The sequence below is a fragment of the Melospiza georgiana genome, chromosome 3 (genome assembly GCF_028018845.1).
Source record: "Melospiza georgiana isolate bMelGeo1 chromosome 3, bMelGeo1.pri, whole genome shotgun sequence".
Classification (NCBI taxonomy): Eukaryota; Metazoa; Chordata; class Aves; order Passeriformes; family Passerellidae; genus Melospiza; species Melospiza georgiana.
This window is the reverse complement of record NC_080432.1, coordinates 35,607,787-35,633,952: the sequence shown is the minus strand read 5'-3', so window position 1 is coordinate 35,633,952 and position 26,166 is coordinate 35,607,787. Positions and strand designations below refer to the sequence as shown.

The 26,166-nt window shown below is 40.8% G+C and overlaps 1 protein-coding gene across 2 annotated transcripts; it reads right to left on the bottom strand.

Annotated features, from left to right (window-relative positions):
* Positions 1–2,409: 2,409 nt before the first annotated feature.
* INTS7 (integrator complex subunit 7) lies at positions 2,410–25,934 on the bottom strand. 2 transcript variants are annotated; one of them, XM_058021279.1, is made up of 20 exons: positions 25,841–25,934; positions 25,574–25,703; positions 23,956–24,102; positions 21,377–21,514; positions 20,855–20,901; positions 20,168–20,367; positions 18,993–19,115; positions 16,335–16,452; positions 15,287–15,421; positions 14,649–14,746; positions 13,775–14,014; positions 12,951–13,088; positions 12,032–12,238; positions 8,347–8,541; positions 7,490–7,593; positions 7,037–7,105; positions 5,870–6,002; positions 4,580–4,678; positions 3,605–3,790; positions 2,410–2,727 (listed from the first exon to the last, which is right to left on the bottom strand). In XM_058021279.1, exons 1-20 carry the CDS (start codon positions 25,929–25,931, stop codon positions 2,434–2,436), a joined length of 2,892 nt encoding a protein of 963 aa, XP_057877262.1. In that variant the 5' UTR covers positions 25,932–25,934; the 3' UTR covers positions 2,410–2,433. The 2 variants fall into 2 exon arrangements, 1 of the variants encoding a protein (XP_057877262.1); XR_009114288.1 differs by lacking the exon at positions 2,410–2,727 and having other exon boundaries at positions 3,703–3,790; positions 5,892–6,002.
* Between the last annotated feature and the right edge of the window lie 232 nt (positions 25,935–26,166).

Here is a 26,166-nt window from a genome sequence, read left to right as displayed (position 1 = left end):
AACATAAAGCTCTGTGCTTACATAGAAGGAGAATTTACTAATAGTTCCAGGGCCTTTCCTGATCAGCACACACATATAACTAACCTGCAAATGAATCAGCATGAGAAACTCTTCAGAGCTTGTTACAAATACAAGTATTTGTACAGCAAGCCACCCTCCTATGTAAGGGAATTTCCAATAAATAGCAATTGTAATTTTCCTCCCCCTGCAATCTCCCATACCTAACATCCAGATTCTCAGGCTTCAAGTATTATTTGCTGGGCTTTAAAACTGATGCAAGTTCTTGGAGTTCTAGAGACCTCTAAGATCAGCTGAGCAGATGTGTTTAAAGGAGGAACATTTTTTTCAGCTGTAGTAGGGCTAATCTCACAGACAGCTGAGCCTCAGGCCAGAGCAGGGCTTTCCCACTCTGAACACCACATGACTTATGAGAAAAGTTTGTTTCCCAGCATGGAAATGTCTTGTAATTTCTGAGTTGTTTTGGAAAGGCACCATCCAAGGTTTCCACCAACATATTGGTCAATAAGAGCAAGAAAAACACATTCATTATGCAGGATAAAAAAACCTCTTTGACCTCCAAGTCTCTCTTTTTTTTTTTTTTTTTTCCCATTAAATACAGAGGTTTTTGTGGTAAAGAACTGATCTATGGCTTTAATGAAAAAAACCCAACTGACCACAAGGAGTTCAGCTCTTCAATCTGACAGAAAGCACACACAGCAGCAGGCCAGGCACCTCCTTCTGGACCATTCAACAAGCTGTAGCTACAGGTACAGATATGCCTGTGTGCACACAGTTGAATATATACACACTCACCCCAAACTATGGGCATGGAACCACAAAAGTGGGACAGAAACCACCACTTTGCTCAGTCAGTTTGGAAGGCAGTGGCACTTTGTGTCTCCTGCTCAAATGGAAAATCATTTATGGAGGATGCTGCTCAACTTTTCACCAATTTTCTGTCTTCTGTTTCAACCTTGCCTCCCAGTTACCATCACTGGGTAACAAACTTCCAGTTTGTTTGGGTTTTTTTGGATAGTCTCCAGCCAAGAGGTACTGTGGGAAAACACAGCAAAAAATTCTTCATCCTGCTATGCAAAGAAGCCTCAGTTTACAGCAATTCGTTATCATATTCTCTGCACTTGAAGCAAGCAAAACCTGTAAACTCCATTCAGCTCTAGAATGAAATCAGATTGAAGAAATAACAGGATCATGGGATTTTGCTGAGAAAACAACAAAAATTTCTGCTCCAAGAGAGGGATTAACAAGCTGAAGTATGTAAGAAGTGCCAACCCTCCTCCTCCTCACTCAAGTGGGTCCTGCTTTGCTACAGAGTGATAAGCAGAGACTATTTATGCAGACCAAGTGAAGGTCATGTTATGTGATCTACTGCCTGTGAGTCTGGATACAGTTCAGCCTTTTATATCACAAAGGAACTGTGAAAATGATGTATGAAGCAGTGTATTTCCAAAATTATTCTGGATCAATTTCTAGAATTGGCAAAATTCTATTTAAAGTTCTTGTAAAATTAACAATTAAGCTTTGCAAGTTGGTCAAAGAACACATAAGACTACAAAGTTTTGGTATAAAGGATTCCTTTTAAAAAACAGAGCTGTTTACTTGCAAGCAGTCATTCATTTTAATTTCCCTCTAAAAAGAGCAAATAAAAAAACCCTACAAAAGAAAAGGTTTCAGAAATACAGATGCATGAAGATTTAAAAACAACATGGTAATACCTTCCATATCATCTGAGAGACGGTGATTATTCCCACCTGTAAAACTCTGCCTCTTGCAGACAGCAACCCCTCAAGCAGTCTCCTCCCTCTGCAGTGACTGGGTATCACAAGTGAACTGCAATTTTTTTCTTCCAGCTGCATGCATTAAGTAGTGCTGAAGAATTTTAATAACATACATACACCACCCAAATACTGGAACTTGCTATTAAAATGTCAGAAAAAGAATCTCTGGACATTCCTGCCAATTGCTTCACATTGAAAGATACACACTTGGTATTACACTCATTTCTGTATAACCAACCAAAGTGAAGTGTTTCCCAATGTCCTGTAAGCCTGACATTAGAACCTATGTGCTTCAAAAAACATAATGGAATGTACCAGTCAACAAGTTTAGTGTCCCCTGCTACTGCACTTTGTGGAGCCTGCTGGAACAGGTTTGTAAACAGAAGTTAGAGATCAGGTAGACATTCTTACAGTAAGAGCACAACTCCAGATTTGAACAGCTGCCTCTGCTGAATCAGGTTCGAATTTACTCCAGATAATGTAAGAAGCAACAAACTGGCATCTGAGACTTTCTAGGAGAAGGCTGCAATAAAAAAATCTTCAAAAAAACCTTTAAAAAGAAGTGTCCAGAAGAGCTGCAGCCCCAGCAGAGCAGGCTGGGGTGACTGCTGCAGCCCCAGCAGAGCAGGCTGTGCACTCAGAAGCGCGAGTACGCCGTTCTCTGCTGCTGCTGCTGCGCTGGGGCCGGGCCCTGCTGCTGCTGCTGCTGCAGGCGAACCTGCTGCGAGTAGGGATCCTCCAGAGACTTGACAAAAATCGTTGTTTTAGGCCCAGTTTTCCAGACAATGCCGTTTGAGTCTATCACAGAGGACTCCACGGTGATGTTGTGGGTGCCAAGGATGACAAAGTTGAGCAGGAACTGGGTGCTGAAGTAGTCGTTGTGCGGTTCCACCCTCTGCTCCATTTCATTGGTCATGCTGTCAAGAGGAATCTGAGAACACAGATGGAAGGTTAGAACACCATAAACCTGCCAAAAATAAGTTTTCAGGTCTCCACTTGAAGGGGAGAGGAGAAAAAAAGGGAAAAATCTGTTTGCAATTCTCCTAAACCAATACATGTGCATACTTGGGACAGCTTGACAAGCTAACAAATCCTCTTCCACCTGAGGTTCTACTTTTCCACAAAGTAATGTGAGTCAAACATCACACACTTCCTAGCCCTGTTCTTTTACAAGTCATTGACTTTCTCCTATTCTCCCTCAAAAAACCCCAAAGAACAAAACAAACAAAAAGCTGACCCCACAACCCACCAAAACAGACCTTTCACTAAATATCACATGCTAGCAGAACCTAAACCTCAGCCATGCAGCCTTTGATAAAACTGTTGACTTAAGTTTAATATGTGTCTCCTCAGATGCTATTTGTTTTGGACAGCCTGTCCTCATGATTTCCACAAACAAAATAAAAGAACTATAAATTGACTATAAAAAATTCTAGTGACTCTGTGGCAGAGAGTAATATACTCCTGGTTTGCTTGTTTTGCCCTGTGGTGTTTTATATTGATATATAACTAGGCTATTTTCCTCATCTCAGGCAGATTCCTAATGACTTGTTCTGAACATCACAAAGCCTCTTTGTTTGGAAGAAGAGCTGTTACAAAAAGGTATTGACATCTTGCAGACTTAAAAATCCCAGATCCCCTCCAGAAGTTATGCTTGGCTCTGGCCAGAGCTTGGAAGTCAACTGGCAGGAGTGAAAGGATTACAGAAACACCCCCATTCCTCTCATCCTGGGAATTCTGCTACCCAGAGACAAACAAAAGAACATCAAAACAGCTTAAGGCTCCTCCTGGCTCTGTTCTATCCACACCTTATAGTCCTGTCCAGATTTGCTCTGCAGCACTGAAGAGACATTGAGACAGACAGACTGGATTTTACGGAAAAGGCCTGGTTTGGATCCGTGCTGAACCACTCCCTCCACCTTGAGGGCCAGCTGCTGGTTGTTCTGTACTGCTATAGGCTCTGCTGGGTTCCTTGGAGATGGGGACAGAGCAAGCTGGAACACAATAAACAGAGCAAAATGTAATTATAAACCTCCAGAAAAGCAAACAAAATTCAAGGATGAAACAGGACACCTTCTTATAGAAACATTTCCAAAAGAGGTTGGGTAGGAAAATCAGCAAATGGAAACACAGACATTATCAGGGACTCATGACTATATTATTTAATAAACATCATCAGCAATACCAGATATTATCAGTTTCATTTATTTCTTCAAAATATGTGGAAAAAAAATCTTCCATAGGTATATTAAGCTGAACAAAGAAGCAAAATGCAGTAAGAGTAAATATTAAAAACTTAAGGCTTTCACTTTTCCCAGAAAAAAGGAGCACTTGAGTAAAACAAAAAAAAGAAAACCTATGACCTTAGTCATATTTAGTCATTCTTAGTTAGTGAGCTGATATATAGGGCAATTTTCTTCCAAGATAGTGAACATTGCTTTTTAAAGGGAAAGGAAAAAAAACAAATACCAATCTATAAAAGCTGCCATTCCAGACTAGAATTATTTAGCTTTGCAGACTCAGAATCAATGAAAAATCCAGGTACATTTTACTTTTAAGACTTTGCAATCAAAGAACTGAATCGTACTTGCCTAAGTGACAGTCTAGTGGTTCTGAACAACCACGCACACATGCTATTCAAGTTACTCCAAACACATTAACCCAAATGCCATTTGCAGTTATGTATCTTCACTAAAAATCCTTAAACTTTGTGCCTTCAGTAGGGCTTTTCTCATGAAGTAAAGACTTTCTAAAATTTGAGGCCATATTTGAGCAATACTTACCTTAATACTTGTAGACTGCAGCTTTTGGAAAAAGTACCTTTGAAATGAAAGGGGCACCTTCAACAAGGCAATGACAGCATTGCACAAACAAGCTGTGTGCTGCAAGAAACAAGAGCCAAAACAACTGAGAAAAAATATCATTCATGACACAGGAGAAATACATGTACCTGAGCTACTGAAAAAGCAGGAATTTCCATTTTAAGTCCAAAAATATATTAATACAGTCATAGAATTATAGCCACTAAGATTACAATGACTATATTCAGCCTCTCTATGTTCTGCCCCTTATTGAAGGAGGCAATCTGCTATGGAAAAAAACAAGGAGGTCAAGCAAAAGAAAAATACAGATCTTTCCAGTCCTAGTGTTAGAGTTCACAGAGCAGGATCTGCTTGAAACACTCCTACACACAAACTCTCAAAAAACAACTCCCCTCCAAGCAAAAAGCCTGGCATCTCTCACGACTTCATGCAATAATTAAGTTTTAAGGCTCTTGTCTACTCTCCCTTTCCCTGCTGCTCCATGCCTCTGGCTCAGATGAACACAAGCAGTGCCACTGGAGTCACCAAGCTGCCCTGGTGTGCAGCCAGCCACAGCTAAGTGTACAGGCTTTACCTTTGCTGTGGTTTACATGATTTACTCCTCTGTTCTATTTGGAATTGGTGAGGACTGTTGGATTTAGAAACCAGGCAAACAGATGCCAACCATGCCAAATCACCTTGCTCTCACTAACATGCACTTCAGCTTCAGGATGCTCAAGAGCAGCAAGAGCCAAAGGCACCAGCCCTGTAAGGAGAGTGTTATCAGCTCACTGTTTGCACCAGCACACTCACTCTGTGCTCCCTGATGCCCTGCACTGATAAGAGAAACACAACACTCCCAAAGCACAGGGCTCACCCCCAGCAGCTCAGGGAGCAAAGCCAGGCTGCTCTGGGCAGGGGGACAATTCCTTCACAGCATGAACATGAACGAGGAGAATGTGCTGCAGGGTTTGCATGTGAGTGTGCTGAGGGGTCTGACAGCTCTTGCAGTGACCTTATCAGCACCTGCTGTGCTCTTAGGATGGGAACTTTAAAAATATTACTTTTCAGCAGACCAGCAAGGCTACAAATGTTTTAGCAAAATGATTTTTGAAGTATTGTTAAACAAGTGTGTCTCTGTAGAGACCATTTGAGTCAGTAATGTTAATCAACTGAGAATGCTTCCCAGTTTCTTGCCAACCACAGATATATGGAGCTCTGGGGTTTTGGCCCCTTTTCTCTAGACAATATACATTTAAAACTGTTACTTGCCAAGTAAGACACAGGAGCATACTTCCTGTTGAGGGATTCCACTTCCTCTAGCACATGATTAAATACAGACATCATTCTTCTTTCGTATTCACTTTCAACATGAGCTGTTCCATTTGAGCTATATTCCTGGAAACTAAAAAAAAAGAAAAAAATGAAACTTTTCATTATGTCTAACTTACTTTACTCATCATAACCTGGAAGGCACACTACCAAACAGATGTGACAAGACATTACAACATGAAATCCATTAAGAAATGTCTTTCAGAGTGTTTACTCTTACTTTATTTTTTTTCCACTAAAACACTTGCCCTTTACATTTAAATCTTTCTTACCTACCATTTATTCACCACTTCTTGTCCCCACCCTCTCAGCTGAAGCAGTGACAGGTCTAACAGACTCAGCATACTTACTTCCCCTGGCTTTTTTAACCCTGCAGTGCTTGTAACAGGCATGAAAATCTCACAACACAAAACAAGAAAGCTAGTCAGAATTAAAAATAAATCTCCAGGTTTATAATCTCCTATTTGAATAGAATTTCATCTCATTGACTAATACACCTTCTAAGCAATGCTTAATTCGTAATGAGTACTACAGTCACTTAGTTCACTTTTATTACCAGCTATAAAATCACTGAGAGATTTAGAGATTTTATCCATTTAATCTCAGCCTGGAAGTTTTAAAACAGTGATTCAATTCATCAGTACTTCAACATTTTTTTGTAGTGGATTTAAGTTCATTGTTAGAAAAAGAGCCAGAGATGATGGCTTTACATTAAAAATTTGACCTATCTTATTGCATGTGTTTTCACAACTTTGAAGGAAGCTAAGGTGCACTTACAAGTGCAAGCAACAGGCACGGGATCTAACACACAACAACACAAACTGAAACAAGTGGCTAAAGGAGAGATTAGAAATTCAAGTATATATTTAAGATAACTCCAGTATAGTGCTCTCAAGAACAAAATCAGTATGAAATGCAGAACCCAAGAGAGTTCTAGGTACATATGCCAGGTACAGCACAGCAGCAAAAGATCCTCAAGCCTGCTCAGAATACAATTAGGAATATCTACTGAGAAACTTTCTGAACATTCCTTGAATTCCTAGGTTTAAAGCTCCAAGGATTTATTAACAAGCAGAAAAGGAGTATGCAGTTAACTATCAAACCTACCTTGCAGATTCTGGGTCCAGAATCAGAGCTTCTATTGCATGTGAAATCAACAGGCAGCTCTGCTGTTGTCTGATATTAATATTAAGGAATTAAAAGACTTTCAAAGTTGGCACCTAAAGCAAGAAATGCAGTGTATTTGGTGGCACTTTTTCTTGCTTCTGTGAAGTAATCCTACAGTCATTACTCATTTAGTGAACAGAGAGCAGGAACTGTGAAAATACCAAGTTACAAGCTGCTCCAATTTTTGTGTCATAACTTGTTTATCAAGTAATTCCAAACAATAATATGGCGATGTTTATTTTCAAACAGGTTTTAAACAATTGGCAGCCAATTTTTACATTATTAACTTTCAAAATTACTTTGTGGCAGTCTTCAAAGAAAAGAGGATTCTTATGCTTTATGCTGTGCACATGAGAAGGAAAGTAGACAAACCCTAGTATTTTTAAAGGATACAGTTCTACATTCCTTAGAGTTGCTGAATCGGCATCAAAAGATGACTGATAGAGATCTCCATATCGTGTAGCCAAGTTTCGGAATTCCTCCATTGAGTGTTTCATCTGCAGAGACAATGTTACTAGGCAAAAACACAAAACAAAGCAAAACAAAACCCCACAAATCCAGAAAACCACTACACAGTAACATACAACACTGAAGGAATAAGGTGGCATATTGGAGAAAAGTTTATGAAGTTCCTGCTTCTTCACTCTGATAATGATTACCAAAGTGACAGACTGTTATCCATGCATTAAACAGGTATTTTTCCTGCACCAACAAAATCTCCTTGGGTTAAAAAGAAAGCAAAAGAAAAAACCTCCATCCCCCACTGGTAAATCAAACTGCTCTGTCTTTCAGTGACCACCCACTGGCTGGATTTAGAAGCAAACCTCCTTGGTGCTCCAAGGAGGTACAAGGCAAGTTTTGTACAGTACCAAGGCAGTTGCCAACTCCCAGCAAAAGGAGTTGCAGAATTATCCTCAGGGGTACACAATACTCTTCCTTAGTGTACTCAGAGTGTCTGAGGTGTTTCAAAGCAAGGTGTGAAAAGCCTTGCTGCAAGTTTGAGTGTACCAAGTCACTTGCTACGTGCATATCCCTGGAAGCTGTGTGTGTGACTGGGGGAGAAAACACACGTGCACATTCACCTTCAAAACACAGCCTGCTACAGGCAGGTGTTTTCAGAGCTACAGGTGAAAACCAAAACCCACTTCACAACTACTTTTCATTTCTTTTCTCAAAAATGTTTGCTGAGAAGCAGAATTCATACCAGAGTCACAAACACAACTGCACAAGAGTGGAATAGGACCACATGCCTGATTGGAGATGCGGCCACACCTCTGGAGATCATTTCCTGATGTCATAGCAATGGTTGTGGCAATAGCTGGGGGTGGACTCGTTTTTAGGCTGTTGCAGGTACAAATAAGTTGAGAAAAAGCTTGCAGAAGGTCAATCCTGAGTTTCACAAATCCACACTGAAAGCTCAGAGGATTAAGTGGTGTACTAGCAGCCTGAAACACAGTAATAGGAATGTTGGCAAACTGGGTCAAAAGCAAAAATGATAAAATTACACTGCAGTGTCACTGAACAGTCTCATCAGAAAAAACTGAACCCTCAAGTTCAATTCTAAAAGCTGTTTTTTTAAAAATTACATTTAACAAGTTTGCTCAATTTCAATCACACTAAATATAAATGACATAGAAGTTACATAATTGCTAAGTCATATTCCAAGCATGTCACCCTTGTAACAAATATGACTTAAGCAGTTAAAATAAATACTGTTAGGGCACATATTTCCTTTTTCCAAGGCCAAGCCATTAGGCTTCAAATGACATCAGGCCAGATAGTCTTTATCACAAGAAGAAGTACACTGAACTGGATGGCAAACAAGAAACACAAGGACTGAAAAAGTGATTCTCTGCATCAGCCACAAGAGAAGGAATTGGCTCAAGTTACCCCCAGCACAAGGAAAGGGTGACTTTTTGGAACTGTGAAATGGTGACTTTTTGGAACTGTGAAACATGATGAAGGCACTGAACCTTGCATTTGATGAAGGCAAGAGACACAGCCTAGTGGTAACTAAGAACAGTAAATAACAGAATTCCAGGAGGGTAGATAAGCTGCTATTGTTCAGAAAATACAGTTCTATGAAGCTTTGCTCCCTAAAAGCTTATCTGACTTGTAGAAGCATCTATGACAGCTTAGGACACCCAGGAGGGGGTAAACTGCAGTACTCGAGGTTTGATACTAGTTAAGCCAAAACCCCACTACTTATTTTTCTTAAACTGTTGGATTTTGAGAAGAACAAGCCCTCTCCAAAAACAAAGCACCAGTACTTCCTCTTGGACTCATGCCTGTCTTTGCCACTGCTTCTTATTCCTTACCAGGTCACTTCTCAAAGCAAAAAGTTATAATCTACCCCAAAACCTTACTAAGACCCATTTCTTTGCTGGCAGAAAACCAGCTAAGTGGCTTCACACAAAGCATCACATCCTCTGAGAACTGGCCCACTACTGACTAAAGTGAGGAAGTATCAGCCCACTGCAACCACTTTAAACTACTGAACTAGATTTCAACTGAAAAAGTAATATTATTTCATATTTAAACCATTAAGCCTCTCTTATCTATCACTTTGCTTTTCCTTCTCCAAGGGCACAAAAAAAAAACCCCTTTTGAATGGTAATTGTTCACTTTATTTTGCAAGGATGGTTTCAGAAAAGCCTCTGTGGAAGAGGGCTATACTGCACTGTAATTGCTCTACAGAGACTACATGCTTTTAAAGAGTAAAGTACTCATATCAGAATATACAGACTTTTTAGTAGCACAAATTGGTCTTGAATCTTGTAAATGGAAATACAAGCTTGTCTCATTAATACTGCAATTCACCTTATCTGCCATGGGCAGTGAGTGAGTTACAATTCTTTCTGAAAGTGACAGAAGTATTTCTTTGGCTCAGCCAAGTCCTTCCAACACCACCACTTGACATATTTGGAACTGGTGCTTTTTAACCAATGGCTGTATAAGTGCTTTGTTCAAGTTTTGTATCTTCTTTAGATAGATTACCAGCAGTGGAAAACTAAGCCAAATACATCCAACGAGACATAGGATCTGTGCCAGAAAGAGCAGGACCCATTCAAAACCTTTGCTAAGTGTACAACCAAGCACACAGCGAGACCGATGAGGACTGTGCTCAATGTGCTCCCTGACAAGTCCCTGCTCTCCCACAGGGAGAAGCTCTTATCCATAAAGCAGAGGGACTTTTTCCCTCAAGTGCATTAATTCCAATGAAAGAACACTCTGCAGTGCAAGACAGAGTTTTATGTTTATCAAGGAGGAATTGAGAAATTTTCCGACAAGGCACTGTCTGAACATTTCATCCTTGGTAAACTGGGCTGGCTGAACATCTGCAAGAGATTTACTGACACAGTGTTTCCCAGCTGCAGAGTAAAGCAGCTACACCAGGCTCATCACATGCACCACTGCTCTGTGGTACCAGCAGGGCTGAGCCATGCTCTGCACTCAAACAGCAGCAACAGGAGAGCTCCAGTCAGAGGAAAGAGAGCAAAAGCCTACAGCAGCAAGGTTGTCACATGCATTTTTTGGCACTTTGCTCCCCTTGGAGAGGCTGAGTTCTATAGACAAGCAGTCAGTGGCTCCTTTTCCAGCTGGTACACTCAAGCATGGCTGGGAAATTGTCCAGAGTGATGCAACAAGTCAGCAACAACCAGCAGTAAAACCCAATTTCCTCCCCTCTAACCTACAAATCCTGTACTCACTCCTCTGGACCACAACCACCCATAAGGAGGGCACTGGGCCCAGAAAAGCACTATGTGCAACGGGAACTGAAGTCAGCAGAAGAGATGAAGACAGGAATCCTTCAACAGAAAAAAAGCCCCAAACTCCATGGAAGGGGTAATTAAATTACTGGATCACAGTATGACCTATTTAAGTATGTTATTTTCCTGCCTGTATTAAATATTAACATCTAATTAGATGAGGTCCTTCTCTCAATGTCTTCTTGATGTAAGAGAAATCTTGAAGTGTTGAATTAAAAGCCTGATTCACTCAGCCAACACTTAAAGACAAACACTTCAGGATTGATGGGTCTTTCAGAGGACAAAAGTGGAAAATTATGTCATTGCAGCTTATTCAGGGACATTTTATTAATAAATACTAATATCTGAACTTTATTAAATGCTAATGTCTGAATTTTCATGACCCTAACTGTCCAGAAACTAAAGCAACGATGCAGCTTCACTGAAAAGGCATACAGAAACTGTATGTAAAGATTGCTTCATGGAAACTAAAATTTGAAAGAAAGTATTGTGTGAAGCTGGAACATTTTTGCTTAAGAAGCAACTTTACAGCAGGAACTGAAGGTCCCTAATCATTAATGCTTTTTTTTGTTTACGGTCACAGACATCACACAGCTTCTTGGTATTTTTACCACTTCAGAGAAGCAGAAAGTATTTGCATAAAAGCAGGTACCAGTTGGATTTGATGAAACTGAATTGTCTTTCCTTTTCTTACTAGATTGCTTTTAGGATTCCATGAGATCACATTGTCAAATAGAAGGCAACATGAACTCAGCAGGAGGGAGGAAGACAATTGAATCCTTCTCTATATTTCAAGAAGACAGCAGCCAATTCAGGCCAATTCTCAGGCTTGACTATTACAATACCTTTTATTCACCCAAAGCAAGGAGTGGAAAACTATAAGTATTGTCACTTTAATTAAACAAGATCTTTCACATTTCATTTGATCTGATCAAGGCAGGAAATGAGGGGTGGAGGGAGAAGAAAAAGCAAAGAGAAATCTAGCTAATCACACTTGGCTGAGTTACAGATGTTTCTCTCAAGATGCAGTGTATGATGCCTGCAGAGGAGAACCAAACAGAGTCTGGCAGATGCCAGAGATACTGAAGAACTTCTCAGAGAGCTACAACAGAACCCAAGGAGCCACCCTGCAGCAGCAGAAGCATCAGCAGAGGTGTGTGCTGACCGTGAGCGAGGCGATCCCTTTGTGGTAGGACTTGAGGGCCTCGGCGATGCAGGAGAGCGCGGAGCTGGAGCTCTCCTCCTGCAGCCCTGCCAGGCACTGCTCGGCCTGGGAGAACTCCTTCAGGCTGTTCAGCCAGAAGTAGAAGTGCTCTGAGGCCACCTGGGTCAGCAGGCTCTGGTACAGCTCTCTGGCCATGTCGTGGTTGCCCTGTAATGACAAGAATGATTCTGAAAGGGGATGTGAAAGAAGGCTGGGGATTTCTACAGAACTTACACAAGGAAGAAAACAGGAACATCTCCAGCTTTCAAACAGAAATACTGAAACTTTTTCCAATTATTTGATTGTGGCAATGCTAATAATAAATAAAAGAACGAGTGCTTACTTTATAAAAATACCAGCCTGTAAAAAAGTACAGTATTTATTTACACAAGATAATTCAATAAGATGAGAAAAAACCATGGAAATTTACCTCAGCATCTCATACTAGTGTTTCTGTGTAATTCTAACCCCAACTGTGAATTTACTTAAGGGAAAAGGGAAACAGTATATTTTTCTTCCTTTCTTCACACTGAAGAAAGAGAACCCATACATCAGGATGACCTGCACATTCTGAAGAGCAGTCAGACAATACAGATTAGGTACGTGCTCAAGAAAGCGCCATGACATCACTTACTTCCTTCTCAAATACTTCAAAAGGGTAAGTAAAAAAACATTTTGATGGGATGAATGTCCCAAATGATATATATCTGAATCTGCATTCCAGAGAATTAAGAGGCAAAGTGGTTTTTATTTCTTTTTCCCCCATTCACTTCTTTCTCCCAAGTCCTACAACTTTCTTTATTCCCTTATCCAATTTAAAGAATTCTCTGGCAATTCCTTTAATCACAGAAACCATTTTTCTGCAGGTATTTTCACTTACCATCCTGGAAGCTTGCCTGGCTATCCTGTAGGCTGTCCATCCATTGGAGGCATTCTCAAGCTGCTGTTTGATAACAGTTTTGATTTCTGTGGACAAAGCTTTCTGACTGGAAACAAATATCACTGTGGCAAGAGAAACCTAGTAGAGAGTGGAGGAGTGAGAAAGAAAGTTATAATTCAGTAACTAAAGAAGAAAAAAAAGCCATTTCTGTTTTATTTTGGGCTCAAAACTACATAGAAGATGACATATATATTTTTTAACTGCAAAACTTCTCAGTCATTTATCTTTTAAATAGTTACAGCAATCCAAGTATTTCTTGTAGATAAAAGTAACTTTCATTTAAAGAATCTCAACTCTGCCTTTTAGCTGAAATATTTCAAATGCTCCAAGTAAATTAACAGAAATCTTGTAATTTCTTTTTTAAAATTCAAATTCTTTTCCAAATATATGTGATGAAAGCATTTTTCTCTCTTACAGTATATTAAGTCATTTGCCTCAGAGCACCCTATATAAATGGAGCGAGCTGCCATTTGGCCTTTAAACACTACTTTAGAGACACCCCAACAATTTCAATAGCCAGGTTTGCCTAAGCAGTGCCATCTGCTGGAAAATCTAATGGAATACACTGCATAGCACAGCTCCATCTAGGAGATATTTCTACACTCAACACCGACATAATGAGTCAGAAGTTGAAAGAAAATCGAAACCAGTGGCTACAGACTGGCACATCAACCTGGACACATAACAAACGCCTTAGCTGCCTTTTAAAATACAGTCCATCCCCAATTGTTAATAAAGACTTTATCCATCAAGAGAGGTCTTACCAAGAGTTCCTGCTTTTTATCTGTGGCAGATTGTCCAATCAATTTATAGAGGTCCATGAGGTCTCCCAGCATGCCATCTGCCAGGACAGGCAGCTGCATGGCAATGGCTGCCAGGCAGTGGCACATGAGGATCCTGGCATTGTCCTGGGCACTGTGCAGCTGTGCCAGCAGGGATTCCACCACGGACTGGCTCAGGTGGGGGCGGCACTTCACCAGCTTCACCATGCAGGTCAGCGTGATCTGCAACTCACACAGCCCACAGGAACATCACCACAATGGCCTCAAAGCAACAAAGCCTGGCACAGCTACTTGGCTGCAAGCAGGACTGCACAAACACTCATCTGGTATTTTTACAACTATGTACTCTACAAAAGATTTTTCCAAGTCTTTGTCCCCGAGCTAGCAGCACTAAAACACATCACAAATTCAAGAAACATTAATAGTCTCTCACGCCACCAGCCTGTAAGGTAAATAACTAGAAAAACTACTGATGGTTTCTGAAGTGGGAAAATAATAATCATTTATAAAAATGCATCTCCATCTCCAAAAAGCAAGTTGTCTCCAAGATTCTCTTTGTCCTCCAGAGACACCTCAATCCAATGTTCATGTTTTATTACAGCTGTTCCTCTGAGAGGAATGCTCCCTGCCACCTGCAACAATCCTCTTATCCCAGAGCTGAGAGGAGTTGTACTGTGGCTATGCTCAGTTTCTCTACTGCTCTGAACTCTGATTATGGGCAAACCAGAAAAAATCATCTTTTACCTCCAGTCTGTTGTGCTTCCACCAGAAAGGATCTGGTGCACACCAGCCTCTCTGTCACACAAGCTGTTATTATAACTTACAGCTGTGAAGGGGAAGACAACAGTAATGTCACCTTTAAGGTTGCCTGAGCTCCTGGGCTGTCATCTTGACTACAGAGAACAAGTAGAGCTTCTAAGCCAAAAACTGCATCTTGCTCCAAAGGCAGAAGATCTACAAAAGGAAAAAGAGTTAGTTTTCTGACCATAGCTGGTGTAATGCTTGCACTGCTGTTGCAGTCATGACAATTAAGAATCTTCCTAACACTTCAGCTTTGCCTTACTCTGATGAGAAACAATTCTGCCATTCCACGTCTTGGGTAACTATTCAGCAGCCCCACTGACACTTGCAAAGCATGCATAAATCCTGGGACTAAGACTTCTAAATGCCCTGTTATTATTTTGCAACAGGCTCTGTGCAAAGGGCTTTCAAAGGTTGACCAACAATTCACTAATCTTACAGCAAAGGTAAAACAAGCATTCATTTAGCACCAGTTCTATTGTGGGCAGTAATTTTCTCTAAGTGAGACAAAGATGGAACCTTCCCAACCATTCATCATAAGGCCATACTAGATGACAGTCCCCATTCTCCCTAACCAGCCTAAGGGATCAGACAGACTTACAGCCAGGTTCACAGACAGGATGAGTTAATCTGTGCTAAGAGCATAAGCCTGGCTGCAAACAGAGCCACTGCACTGCCCCTGCTTTCCCTTACCTTTCTCCTGGCAAGAGGCTGAAATATTGGTCAGAATTCTCACTCCATGGGCTGCAATGCCACGGTTATTATGGTAACAGCACTCCTGTGCTAGTTTTACCAAATCAAATGACCTGGCAGTTGTAGCTGCTGCTCCTAAATAAAAGCAAGGCAAATAGAACATGAAACTGCAGTCCATAAATATACCACAGAACTTTAAGTACATTTCTGCAAAACTATTATATTGATTTAGGGTTTTTTCTTATGTTTAAACAATAGGATGAAAATATTGCTCTCTCTTCAGAAAAACCCAGAGACTCTCTCATTCTTGAGCACTACACAAGTTAGACACGTAAGAAATCAACCTTTAGCTCCAAATGTTCTGTTTCAGGACTCAGAGAAATACTGCCTTAAGAAATATTATGTCTGATTAAAAAAAGCTGGTGAGCCTATTAATTATTAAGCCATGCCAAAATGACTGAAGAGGATGTACTATTTTTTTTCCACTTCTGCAGCCCATGTATTTGAGCTCATAGCACTCATTTGGACAGTCTGGCTTTCAAGAAGAGTGAGATCATAATTTTGAGAACAAGATACCTTGAATCACTTTTAAATGTCTACTTTTTCTAAAATTTCTCCAGAATATTGTCACAATATTTTGGTGACACCTGGTACTACTGTCAAGCCCACAAGGGTGGAAGAGTAACATGCCAGTCCACTCTTACACCATGAAGCCTCCCCACTACTCAAAAATTATGCAAATCCATGGTTTCAAAGCACCTTAAGCAGAATGCAGGTCAGCCATCTGAGAGGCAATATGTTCCTTCACAAACTGAAGAAAACTTGAAGACCCAAAGGCACACAAAACACAACAAAACCATCATCATTCATGACTATACAGTGTCCCATTTTCAGCTTACATACGTGATGAACACAGTCTGACTCTCAGGGTTCTGAAGTTCAAAAACAGTTTTAGAAAATGCCACAAAGTGCTGAGATGAAACTGATCAGCAGCAGAAAACCAATCCATTAGAATGCCAAAGGTAACCATCTCATCCAGTTTTCTTACCTGGAGCACTGCTGAAGTACTGTTTAATGGCAATGGTCCCTGATAACGTGGAAAGAACAGATAACATGCCCATTTTCAAGCTGTCATAAGGAGTGTTTAGAGCAGATTCACAGAGTGCCTAAAAATCAGCAGGAAAAAAAAAATAGAGGTAAGAAGTAGCATGAGCTATCTGTATGAAGAATTTAGTTGCACTTCTCTGAGAAGTTTTAAGAATCAATATTCTCCCACAGAAAATACTGTACTAAAATCAAAAGCCAAGTCCTCAACATCTAGTTTAGAGGACTGAGGATGTGGCTTGCAGAAAAGTGACAGTGGGTCCCATATGCTAGAAAACATCAATTATAAGCCATTCATTTTTCATTAATTAAAAATTGGTGGCAAAAATATTATCTGGTCTCATTGATCCAATATTATAAAAGATTTTAAGACAGTTTCAGGCATGCTGATTATCTTGCATTGTAACAATGTGCAAGGTTTTATAAAAATACACATCTCTGAAGAGCAAGGTTTCAACTGTAATTTCCTTTAGCAGCATTGGTGTCCAATAGGAGTTTAAGATTCTTGATAAATAAATTAAAGTGTATTTTATGTTTTAACTCATTTGTAGTAGAGTTAAAACATAAACTCATATCTTACTTTTGTGGCTTTTGCCAGATTTTTATCACAGGTCTTATCACAATTTGGTTTGAATAACTCTGCAAATGCACGTTGTTCTCAATTCCTTGTGCCAACATTGCTCACAATTTAGTCATTCAGTGATTTTGGATGCTTTTTTAGTCAACAGAAGGGACAGTAGTATGAGACATAAATAGAAAATATAACTATATTCTGCTTTAGAGTGTGTCAAAACTGAATGCCAAAGAGCCAGTAATGCAATAAAGAAAAAGAACACAATTAGTTCCATAGAACATTAAAAAAACCCCACAGTGTTCTTATCAGGTATATGTAGTGTGTAAGGGTTAAATTCTAAACATATCTGTGATTTGTACCAATTAGTATTTTTCTAATCCACTGACTAGAATGGCATCAACAGACAGAGAGGATCTAATGGCTGGAGTAGAAAATGAGTCTTGATGTCTCCCAAGACACTGATGCTTTACTCCAGTGCTCTCAGATAAGCTCTCAGGGAATATCTGAAACACTGACTGAACACTGCCAGGACACAGAGTCAGCAGGATGGACTGCTCCAGGCAGCAACAGCTTCTGAGGCTGATGTCCAGAAATCAGTGAAGCCTCCACAGTGCAAACACCAAACTTCCCACCTGACCTACTCAGGACAGACTTAAAATGCTGAAGAAACTAACCAATGTTTGTTGGCAAAAAGGTACAAGAGGCAGGCCTTGCCATGAGAAAAGGAGAGGCTGTTCCAGTACTTGTTGTATAAGCATGGTATTTTGTTTATATTATCTCCCGTTGTTGGGAGAACAACTTCCCAACAAAATTGTCAACTTGTTATTTCAGAAGTCAGAAAAACTCTATTTCTGCAAGCTTCAGACAATTAGCTTCGTTTTCACCTAGCCAGTGGTTTAGTTCTGACATCAGTGGAACTTTTCCCTATGCATTTCAGCCATCAGGACACCCACTCTGCTTCAACACACTACATGACAATGAAAGCCACGTTATCAATGCCTCTCACTTGTACTGACATAACTACTACTGAAATATGGGATAGAGTAGCACTTTCTTCACAAAAAAAATCCACAATTCCTTAAAATTCCTAAAAGGAAATAAATTTCTGGAGTTAATCCATTATGAAGAAAAAAGCAGTTCACTAAAGCAAAAAGCTCTGCACACTCCAAACCATCATCTCCAAGAACTGGGGACAGAGCAGAACCTGCTTTATTTCTCACATGATTGTTAACAAAAACCTGCATAGTTTTTTCTCCCAGATGCCTTATGCTCCAACAGGACAGGATCCAAGTAGCTTCCAAGAGTAACAAAAACAAAGAAAAAATGACCCAGGAAAAAGTAGAGCTGTGACCCTCTGCCATTAATTTCCTGAAATATTTACTTTCCCATTAATCTAAACTGAAGTTATTTTCCATTTCTTTTCTACCAGAAAAAGGGGAAGGAGAAAAAATTCATATGCAACTGTGATTGAAAGAAGGCAGCAGTAACATCTACAACATAACACAAATTTCCCCAAATAGCACAGGTGCACTATAAACACCTTCTCACTGATACAACAGGAGTCACAAGGCTACTATTGCAAAAACCCCATTAATTCTAAGAAATGAAACAAAAATCCCATTTGTCCTTTTAAGTACCCCTTGCTGGATGACATGTTTTGACAAATCCCAGAGGCTGCTTTGCACCAGAGCATTGGTGTGTACTCACTGTGGTAAAAACATTCAGCTCTCATGTCTGTTACCTGAAGTGGGTTTGTCAGATGGAAAAGCTACTTCCTCATGGTACAGAGGCTTCCTACATGGCACATGCCTTCCCTTGGTAGTGTCAATTTATCCAGCTGAAGACATTCTGTGAGCTGCTCATTGATGCCTGGCTAGGCTGCTTGGCAGAGTAACCTAACTTAAGGGTATGGAGATGCATGTTACTCCTTCCTTAACCTCCCAAATCATTCCTCTGGGGAGAATTCTACAACTCCTTGGGAAGCTTCAAAATAAACTTTGGCTTAAAAACCATGAATATTTAATAGACCTGAATATTTTCTCTGCTCCATGTATGTGGTGTCTTGTTGGCCAACAACCTCAGATCCTGGATTGCAAGCCTCTTCACAGCCTTCCTGGGGTCATTTTTCAAGTACTGCAACAAAAGTTGAATCTGCAAGAAAATAAATTCATTGTTTAAAAGTGATGCTACTAGAAGGAAGTATTTTCTAAAGCACTCAGGAAGAAATGTTGAGCACACAGAGCCAAAACTAACTTGAGAAAGTATGAACATGTCAGCCATGGTTTTTAGTCTCCGTCAGTTTTATGCAGTATTGGCTGTTGTGCTGCAGAAATACAGCCTAAATCTCCATGTTTACTGCCATTAAAAAAAAAAAAAAACAACAAATAAAAGCAGCATATTAAGTGTTCTCATGTTGTTTCAGCAGACTTAGGTTCAGCACCATCAGAAGCATCATCTGAAATACAGAAGTGAGCCACAGCAGAGAGTTTCAGACAGATCAATGCCATTATCTAACAGACACCAGCCTTGCATGGCTGTACAGGGATGAAAGAAAGCAAACAGATTTTCATGACTCCTTTATAATGATTAGCTGGATGAGTCTCAAGTGACTCTGTGTCCAGACCTGCTCTATAAATCACATCCACAAAGCTCATTATCAGAACATAAAAAGCATTGCATTTTTCCATCACTGCTTTCCCATTACTTGGTTTATAGTCCTGAATTTAAGGAACTGATTGAAATTCCTCAAAATTCTCCAAGAAATACAATTTAAATGCATGAAATATTCATGTGCTTCCATGAAAGAAAGGCAAAAGGCACACCCACAACCCAAGACAATATACATAAGTGCAAAGTAAAGCCTGGCTTCCACAGGCCAGTTGAACTCTTTTCTGAAAAAATCAGGATGTTTATTTTCCTGTATGCTGGTCTATCCTTGTGATTTGAATCCCTGATTTAGTAAAAGACATGTTATGAACTGTAAAAAAGGAGTAGTGTGTTTGATACAGTCACCTGGAAATTGAACCAGAAAAGGTAAAAAACATGAAAGTAGCAGCAGTTTTTAGGGCATTCTTCCTTGACAGCACACAGGAGCAACCAACCCAGCCCAGGCATCACTGTTTGCTTTGATCAGCAGGCAGAACCTGAGTGCTTTTGAAATGTACTTTGTACTTCAACAGAAGGCATGCCTTAGGAAGAGTTACCTGCTTGGGAATGTCAACCAAAGAAGAAGCAGCAAGCAGAGTGAAGGTGTGCAGGGTGACAATGACCATCTTGGTGGAGGGGTAGGATGTCACCAGCTGCTGCAGCAGCTGCCTGGAGCTGGAGGCCAGGCTGGCATCGTGGTGCATGTGCTGCAGAATAGGGATCAACTTCAGCTTTAGGTCCACAGGTGTGGCCAAACCTGCAGTAAGGAAAGAAACACAGCCAGAGTTAGTCCTTGGGTTGGCTTTTTTGGCAGCTCTGAGGCACAGAGTATGTCTGGATTGCTACCACTGCTGAAAGGAGATTGTGCAAACACCTGCAGTGGCTTCAAATAACTCATGTTCTAGCCGGGTGTGAAATGACAGCACTATCAAGCACTTTCATGGCTGTTTGAGAAAGCTGCTTCTTGCTTCCCTGCAGGTAACACACAAAATAACTCATCTGAAGCAACCTATGAGAGCTCATCACACTATAGATGGGCTTTTATTCTGTACCAAACAGGTGCTTCAAAAACTTAAATTTTAGGAGGATTTAAGATAACCAGACAGATTATTGGTCAGCTAATTTAAAAATTGCAATCATCTAAGGGCAACAGCATTCTGATATCTAATATGTAAATATGAATAATAAAGAATTTTCAGAGAAATTAAAGCTTTTCCTCTTTATCACTCAACATACACATGTACCTTGAATCATCTCGCTGATTTTGTTACATATTCCGACAGCAAAATCCCTGTGGAGAAAAGAAAGTATCAGGTGAAATGAAAAATAAAAAATTAGGTCATTAAAAATAGAAAAAAAAAAAAAAATCAACTGAACTACCAAACACTGTGTTTTAACAATTAAAAGTTACACAGAAGAGTGCCTGCCAAAACCTGAGTCTTTTCAGAACCCCTGCACACAGGCACAACCAAATGAAAAAATGAAAGCTTTCAAAAACTGACAAGCAGCACTACATTTTACTAATATAATTTCTGTCAAATAATTCATGATTAAAGCTGCTATTCCAGTTCTCATAGTTATGAGCTTTCCATTTCAGAAAAAAAAAAAATCAGCTCAACTTGTATTCAGATTTCCTTACATCGTTATTGCATATAATTGTTTGCTATAAAGGACAGCACAACACAAAATAGAAAGGTTTGTGAATGTCAGTGTTAATGGAGTTTCCATTCTCTGTAATGTGAAAAAGTGAAAAAACTAGTTCTTACTTAGATTGTGCAGAAAAGTTGGCAGCAGCAAATATAGCAGCTTCAACCTCTACATTATCATGGGAATCCAAACTCTGGCGAATACTGTGATGGGCATTCTTCCTTTCTGGAATGATAGATGCCATGCTGCCCAACATCCTGCAGAAATAAATCACAGCAAAATCAGGACAAACAGTGAGCATGAAGAAATGATGAAACCAAATAAAAACGTAAAAAAGACTGGTTAAAAGGCTGTGTTTATATAAATATGTGCTCTTTCACGGCTATTAGAGAAACAAGCAAATGCTAAAAGTAAACATGTAATTATATGTAACAGATTTTGTTGTGTGGGTTGCATCAGTGGTTTGATAAAAATTCCATTACATTTTTATAACTTTCAGCTTGAAATTGATACAGTGAGAAACTTACCAAAATTCTTTAAAAATTCAAAGTTCACTATGGCATGATTTATTTCCAACATCTTTCACTGATCTAAGTTAAGGTTATTAGTGAAAAAAGTAGCATCACATTTTGTGTAACTGCTAAAAAAGTAGCCTATACTTTGCTAGAAATATTTCAAAGATGCCTTTCAGGCATATTTAGCATAATCCAGTTAAAAGAAGAATAAATGTAGGATTTATACTTATGCTAATTTTAGCTACAGCTCTGTGCAAATATTTACACAGTTATCTAGAAATAAAATTCCACAGACAAAGTTTTGTTTAAGCTGCTCTTTCTTTCAACACGTTCTTCCTTATTGACACTATTCAAGTATGACCAAAAAAAAAATCAACAGAAGCTTTTAAATTGAAACTGTTCAACCAACGGCTATTTTAATATTTTATTTGATGTATCCTGTGAATTTAGTAATTAAAGTACTTATGCAAACTGAGAGGACTCCTGGGACTTTGTAGCAGCCTGTGAAGATAACCCTCAATGCCAGTCAACAACTGCAATCTTATATTGGAGCACTGAACAGAGACTACAAAAAAACATGCAGACATATTTTATTTACAGATTTCTGAGACACCAGGGCATGAAAGCATAATCTCAAATGAAATATTCAAAGAAAAAAGAAGTGGACACATGACCTAATAAACCAAAGCCCTGCTAATGCCTCCCATCTCCCAGTAGTGAAATCAATAACAGTTCCAGATGGAGGTACAAAAAGAATATAAAAAGAGAAAGAGAAGTGCTCTCTTCACATTTGAATTCACCTGCACAGGGGCTGGAAGATGCAGTTAAGAGGATCATGTTGGATAGCATGAGAGACACAGACACCAAACCAGCAGGACAGTGGCATGGACGACAGATTAATTCTGTTTTCCCACTTGATTCCAAGAAGTTCAAAGCAATCAGTAATATAACAGCATTTCCTTAGAAGCTATTGATCAGATATCAACTACTTTTGGTTTCAAGTTAACAAAAACTATTTTGACACAAAAGGGAGCACTTTCACTTGGCCTAAAAATATTCTAGGCAAGATGTGATATATTGCATATAGCTACTGTCTGGGTTATGCACACTACAGATTCAGTTTTCTTCTCTGGTGTACACAAAATTTCAACACTGCAAATTCTGTGTTGCCTGGGACCACCCACAAAATTCTCCCCATCGTAAGTGGTTAATAACCTTGTTCTTGCTATCACTAATCCTTATCATTCATGCTTTTCAAAGACAGATGTCTCTGCTTCTAACTCTGTGAGGAATGATAAAAAGCCTCTTTTATTTCACTCACAGAATCACAGAATGGCCTGGGTTGGAAGGGACCCTAAAGATCACCCAGTTCCAAACCTCTGGCCATAGACAGGGACACCTTCTGCTTCACCAGGTTGCTCAAAGCCCCATCCAACCTGGCCTTGAACACTTTCATGGATGAGGCATCCGTAACTTCTCTGGGCAACCTGTTCCAGTGTTTCACCACACACACAATACAGAATTTTTTCCCAATATCTTATCTAAACCTACTCTTTTAGTTTGAATCCATTCCCCCATGTCCTGTCACTACAGGCCCTTGTAAAAAGTCCCTCTCCATCATTCTTGTAGTCTCCCTCAGGTACTGGAAGGCCACAATCAGAGTACCCCAAAGCCTTCTCTTTTCCAGGCTGAACAATCCCAACTCTCTCAGCATTTCCTCACAGGAGAGGTGCTCCATCCCTCTAATCTCAGCTGCCTCCTCTGGACTCTCTCCAACAGGTCCCTGTCCTTCCTGTGCTGGGGACCCCACAGCTGGGCACGGCACTGCAGGAGGGTCTCACCAGAGGGGAGCAGAGGGGCAGAATCCCCTTCCTTGGCCTGCTGCCCGGGCTCCTTTTGATGTAGCCCAAAGCACATTTGGCTCTCTGGGCTGCCAGTGAACATTGCTGGGCCATGTCCAGCTTTTCATCCACCAGCACCCCAAGTCTCTCACTGCAGAGCTGCTCTCGACCTGTTCATCCCCAGCCTGGAGTGACACCAGGGGTTGCCCTGGCCCAGATGCAGCACCTTGCACTTGGTCTTGTTATTCCAGACAAGCACATCGATAGTTACCTACAGGTTGGCAGTAAATCAGAACCATTCCCAGATCTGAAGGAAATGAGGATCCCTCCTGCCACACTCACCGGAGTGTAATGGCCCGAGCAACCGGATCATTGCTATGGATCACTGAGAAAACTCTCTTGACAAATTCATCCACATTCAGGATCTTCTCCAAGTGCTTCTCACTCTGCTGAGTAACTTTCAGCACACACAGCCTCAAGAAGTTGTTCCTGTTAGAAAATACAAACATTTCTTTGTCAGGCTATTTTGTAACAAAAATTCAAGCACTTTAAATACAAAATTACTTAACTACAGCGTTTGGGAGCAAATTTAAACAAGGAGATAGCTATGCTTTAGAAACATTTGAGTAGACTGATACAGTAAAATAGAGACTGTTAACATACTATTGCTTTATTTTCCAGTTCAGATAGTGCCAAACTAAAGCCCAATTCCAGGGAAATGAACCTGCTGACACCAGTGAGGAGGGGTGTAAGCAAATGCCTGTTTTGTGCACACACAGGGATCCAAATCTGCTGGAAAAACACATTCAAGACTAAGACAGAGAAGTCTTAATTACCACTGTCAAGTGCTGAGCAAATTTATTTTCCTTCCTGAAGACAGGAGTGAAGATTCCACAACAATAGCATACACCTTTGTAAGCTTTTAAGAAGCAGCTTTGATTCCATTATATATACATCACTTAGACAGCAGGCACTTAGAAAAGCTTTAAGTTTTATTAGATGTGAAAAACGCCAATCACTTGTTTTTAAAATTTTAAAAGTTTAATAGTAATAAAATGGTTATAAAAATAGTAATACAATTAGAGTAATAATAATTTGGACAAACTGAATTAGGACAATATGAGACAATAGAGACAAAGAGTTATGGATGTCTGGGTACCTTCTTCTGGGCGGCATGAGCCCGAAAAAGGGCACCACGTTAACAGAGGATTAACCCTTAAAAGCAATAGCCTGTTGAATATTCATACACCTCATACATGATGCATAAATTCCATTCAAACACAGGATTTTGTCTGGTCAGTGTCAACTTCTTCCTCTGAATCCTGACAGCACCTTTGAGGCGAGAAGAAGTTTGTTTCTTCTGATAATGGGGCAATAAATTATTTTTCTCTGAAAGATTTAGATGTCCTGTGGATGCTATCTGGTGTGAATGCCTCATTCCTTTCTTAAAAAAAAATCCCACTTACATAGTTCTTATTTTAACTACAAAAGTTACCTTTTTAACTACAAGTCTACATTCATCATATTATTAAAATGTTAATACAGCACTACTAATCAATACATCAAAATACATATAGTAAATATCTGCAGAGAGCCACATAATATGCACTTTTCACACTAGAGATTAGATTTGCACATGTGATCATCCATCCATTTATGAGTTATGATTTGGATGTGCTTATAGAGCAAAACTTACACCAGTGGACTTAAACCAGTCAGGGAGAGAATCCCCAAACCAGGAACGGAACTGTGTCGTTACCACTCACAGCCACTCACGCCCACTGAAGAAGTGGAAAACAAGTTCCAATGAAGCCCAACCACAACAGACTGGGTACCGCAGGGGTGTTGGCAGGCGAGCACGACCCGCCAGCCTCCACTGCAGGACACTCCAAGGCACGGCGCGTTCCCACGGATCAGACTGGAACAGACAGGAGCAGACGGGCAGCACTCAAGCACTCACCCCACTCTGAAAACATCGGCCAGCTTTAGGAACGCCGAGTTGATGAGAATGGGGAACGGGTATTTCTGGAAGAGCCTCGGAAAACGAACGACGGCTTCGCACTGCTCCCCGAGCTTGCCGGACCTGAGGCCTAACGGAGACAGCAGAATTACCGCAGGCACCTCCACCGGCCCCAGGTTCTTCCTCCGCCCCCCGTCCTCCCTCGGTAAAGCGGTACCGAGCGAAGCCCCCACCCCGGCCCCGCTGCCCAGGCCCGCGCGGGCTCACCTTTGTCCAGTTCCATGAGGGCGGAGTTGGCGTCCAGCTCCTGCTCGCCATAGCCCGCGTCCGCCAGGAAGGACTTGCCGCTGGCCGCCATTGCTGCCGCCGGCCCCGCGCATGCGCAGCCGCGCGCCTGACCCCGCCCTCCCGGCGCGGCCGCGGGAACCACCGGCGGGCGCAGCCTGGAGGCCCCGCCCACCCCTTACCGCCGCCCAATCAGAGGAGGCGGGCGCGGCGCTGAGCGCTCTCCGCTGGCCAATGAGGGCGCGCGGCGCGCTTGGCGGGCTGGAGGTTTGGCGGGAGCTGGCGCGGTGCGCCCCGGCCGTGTCCCC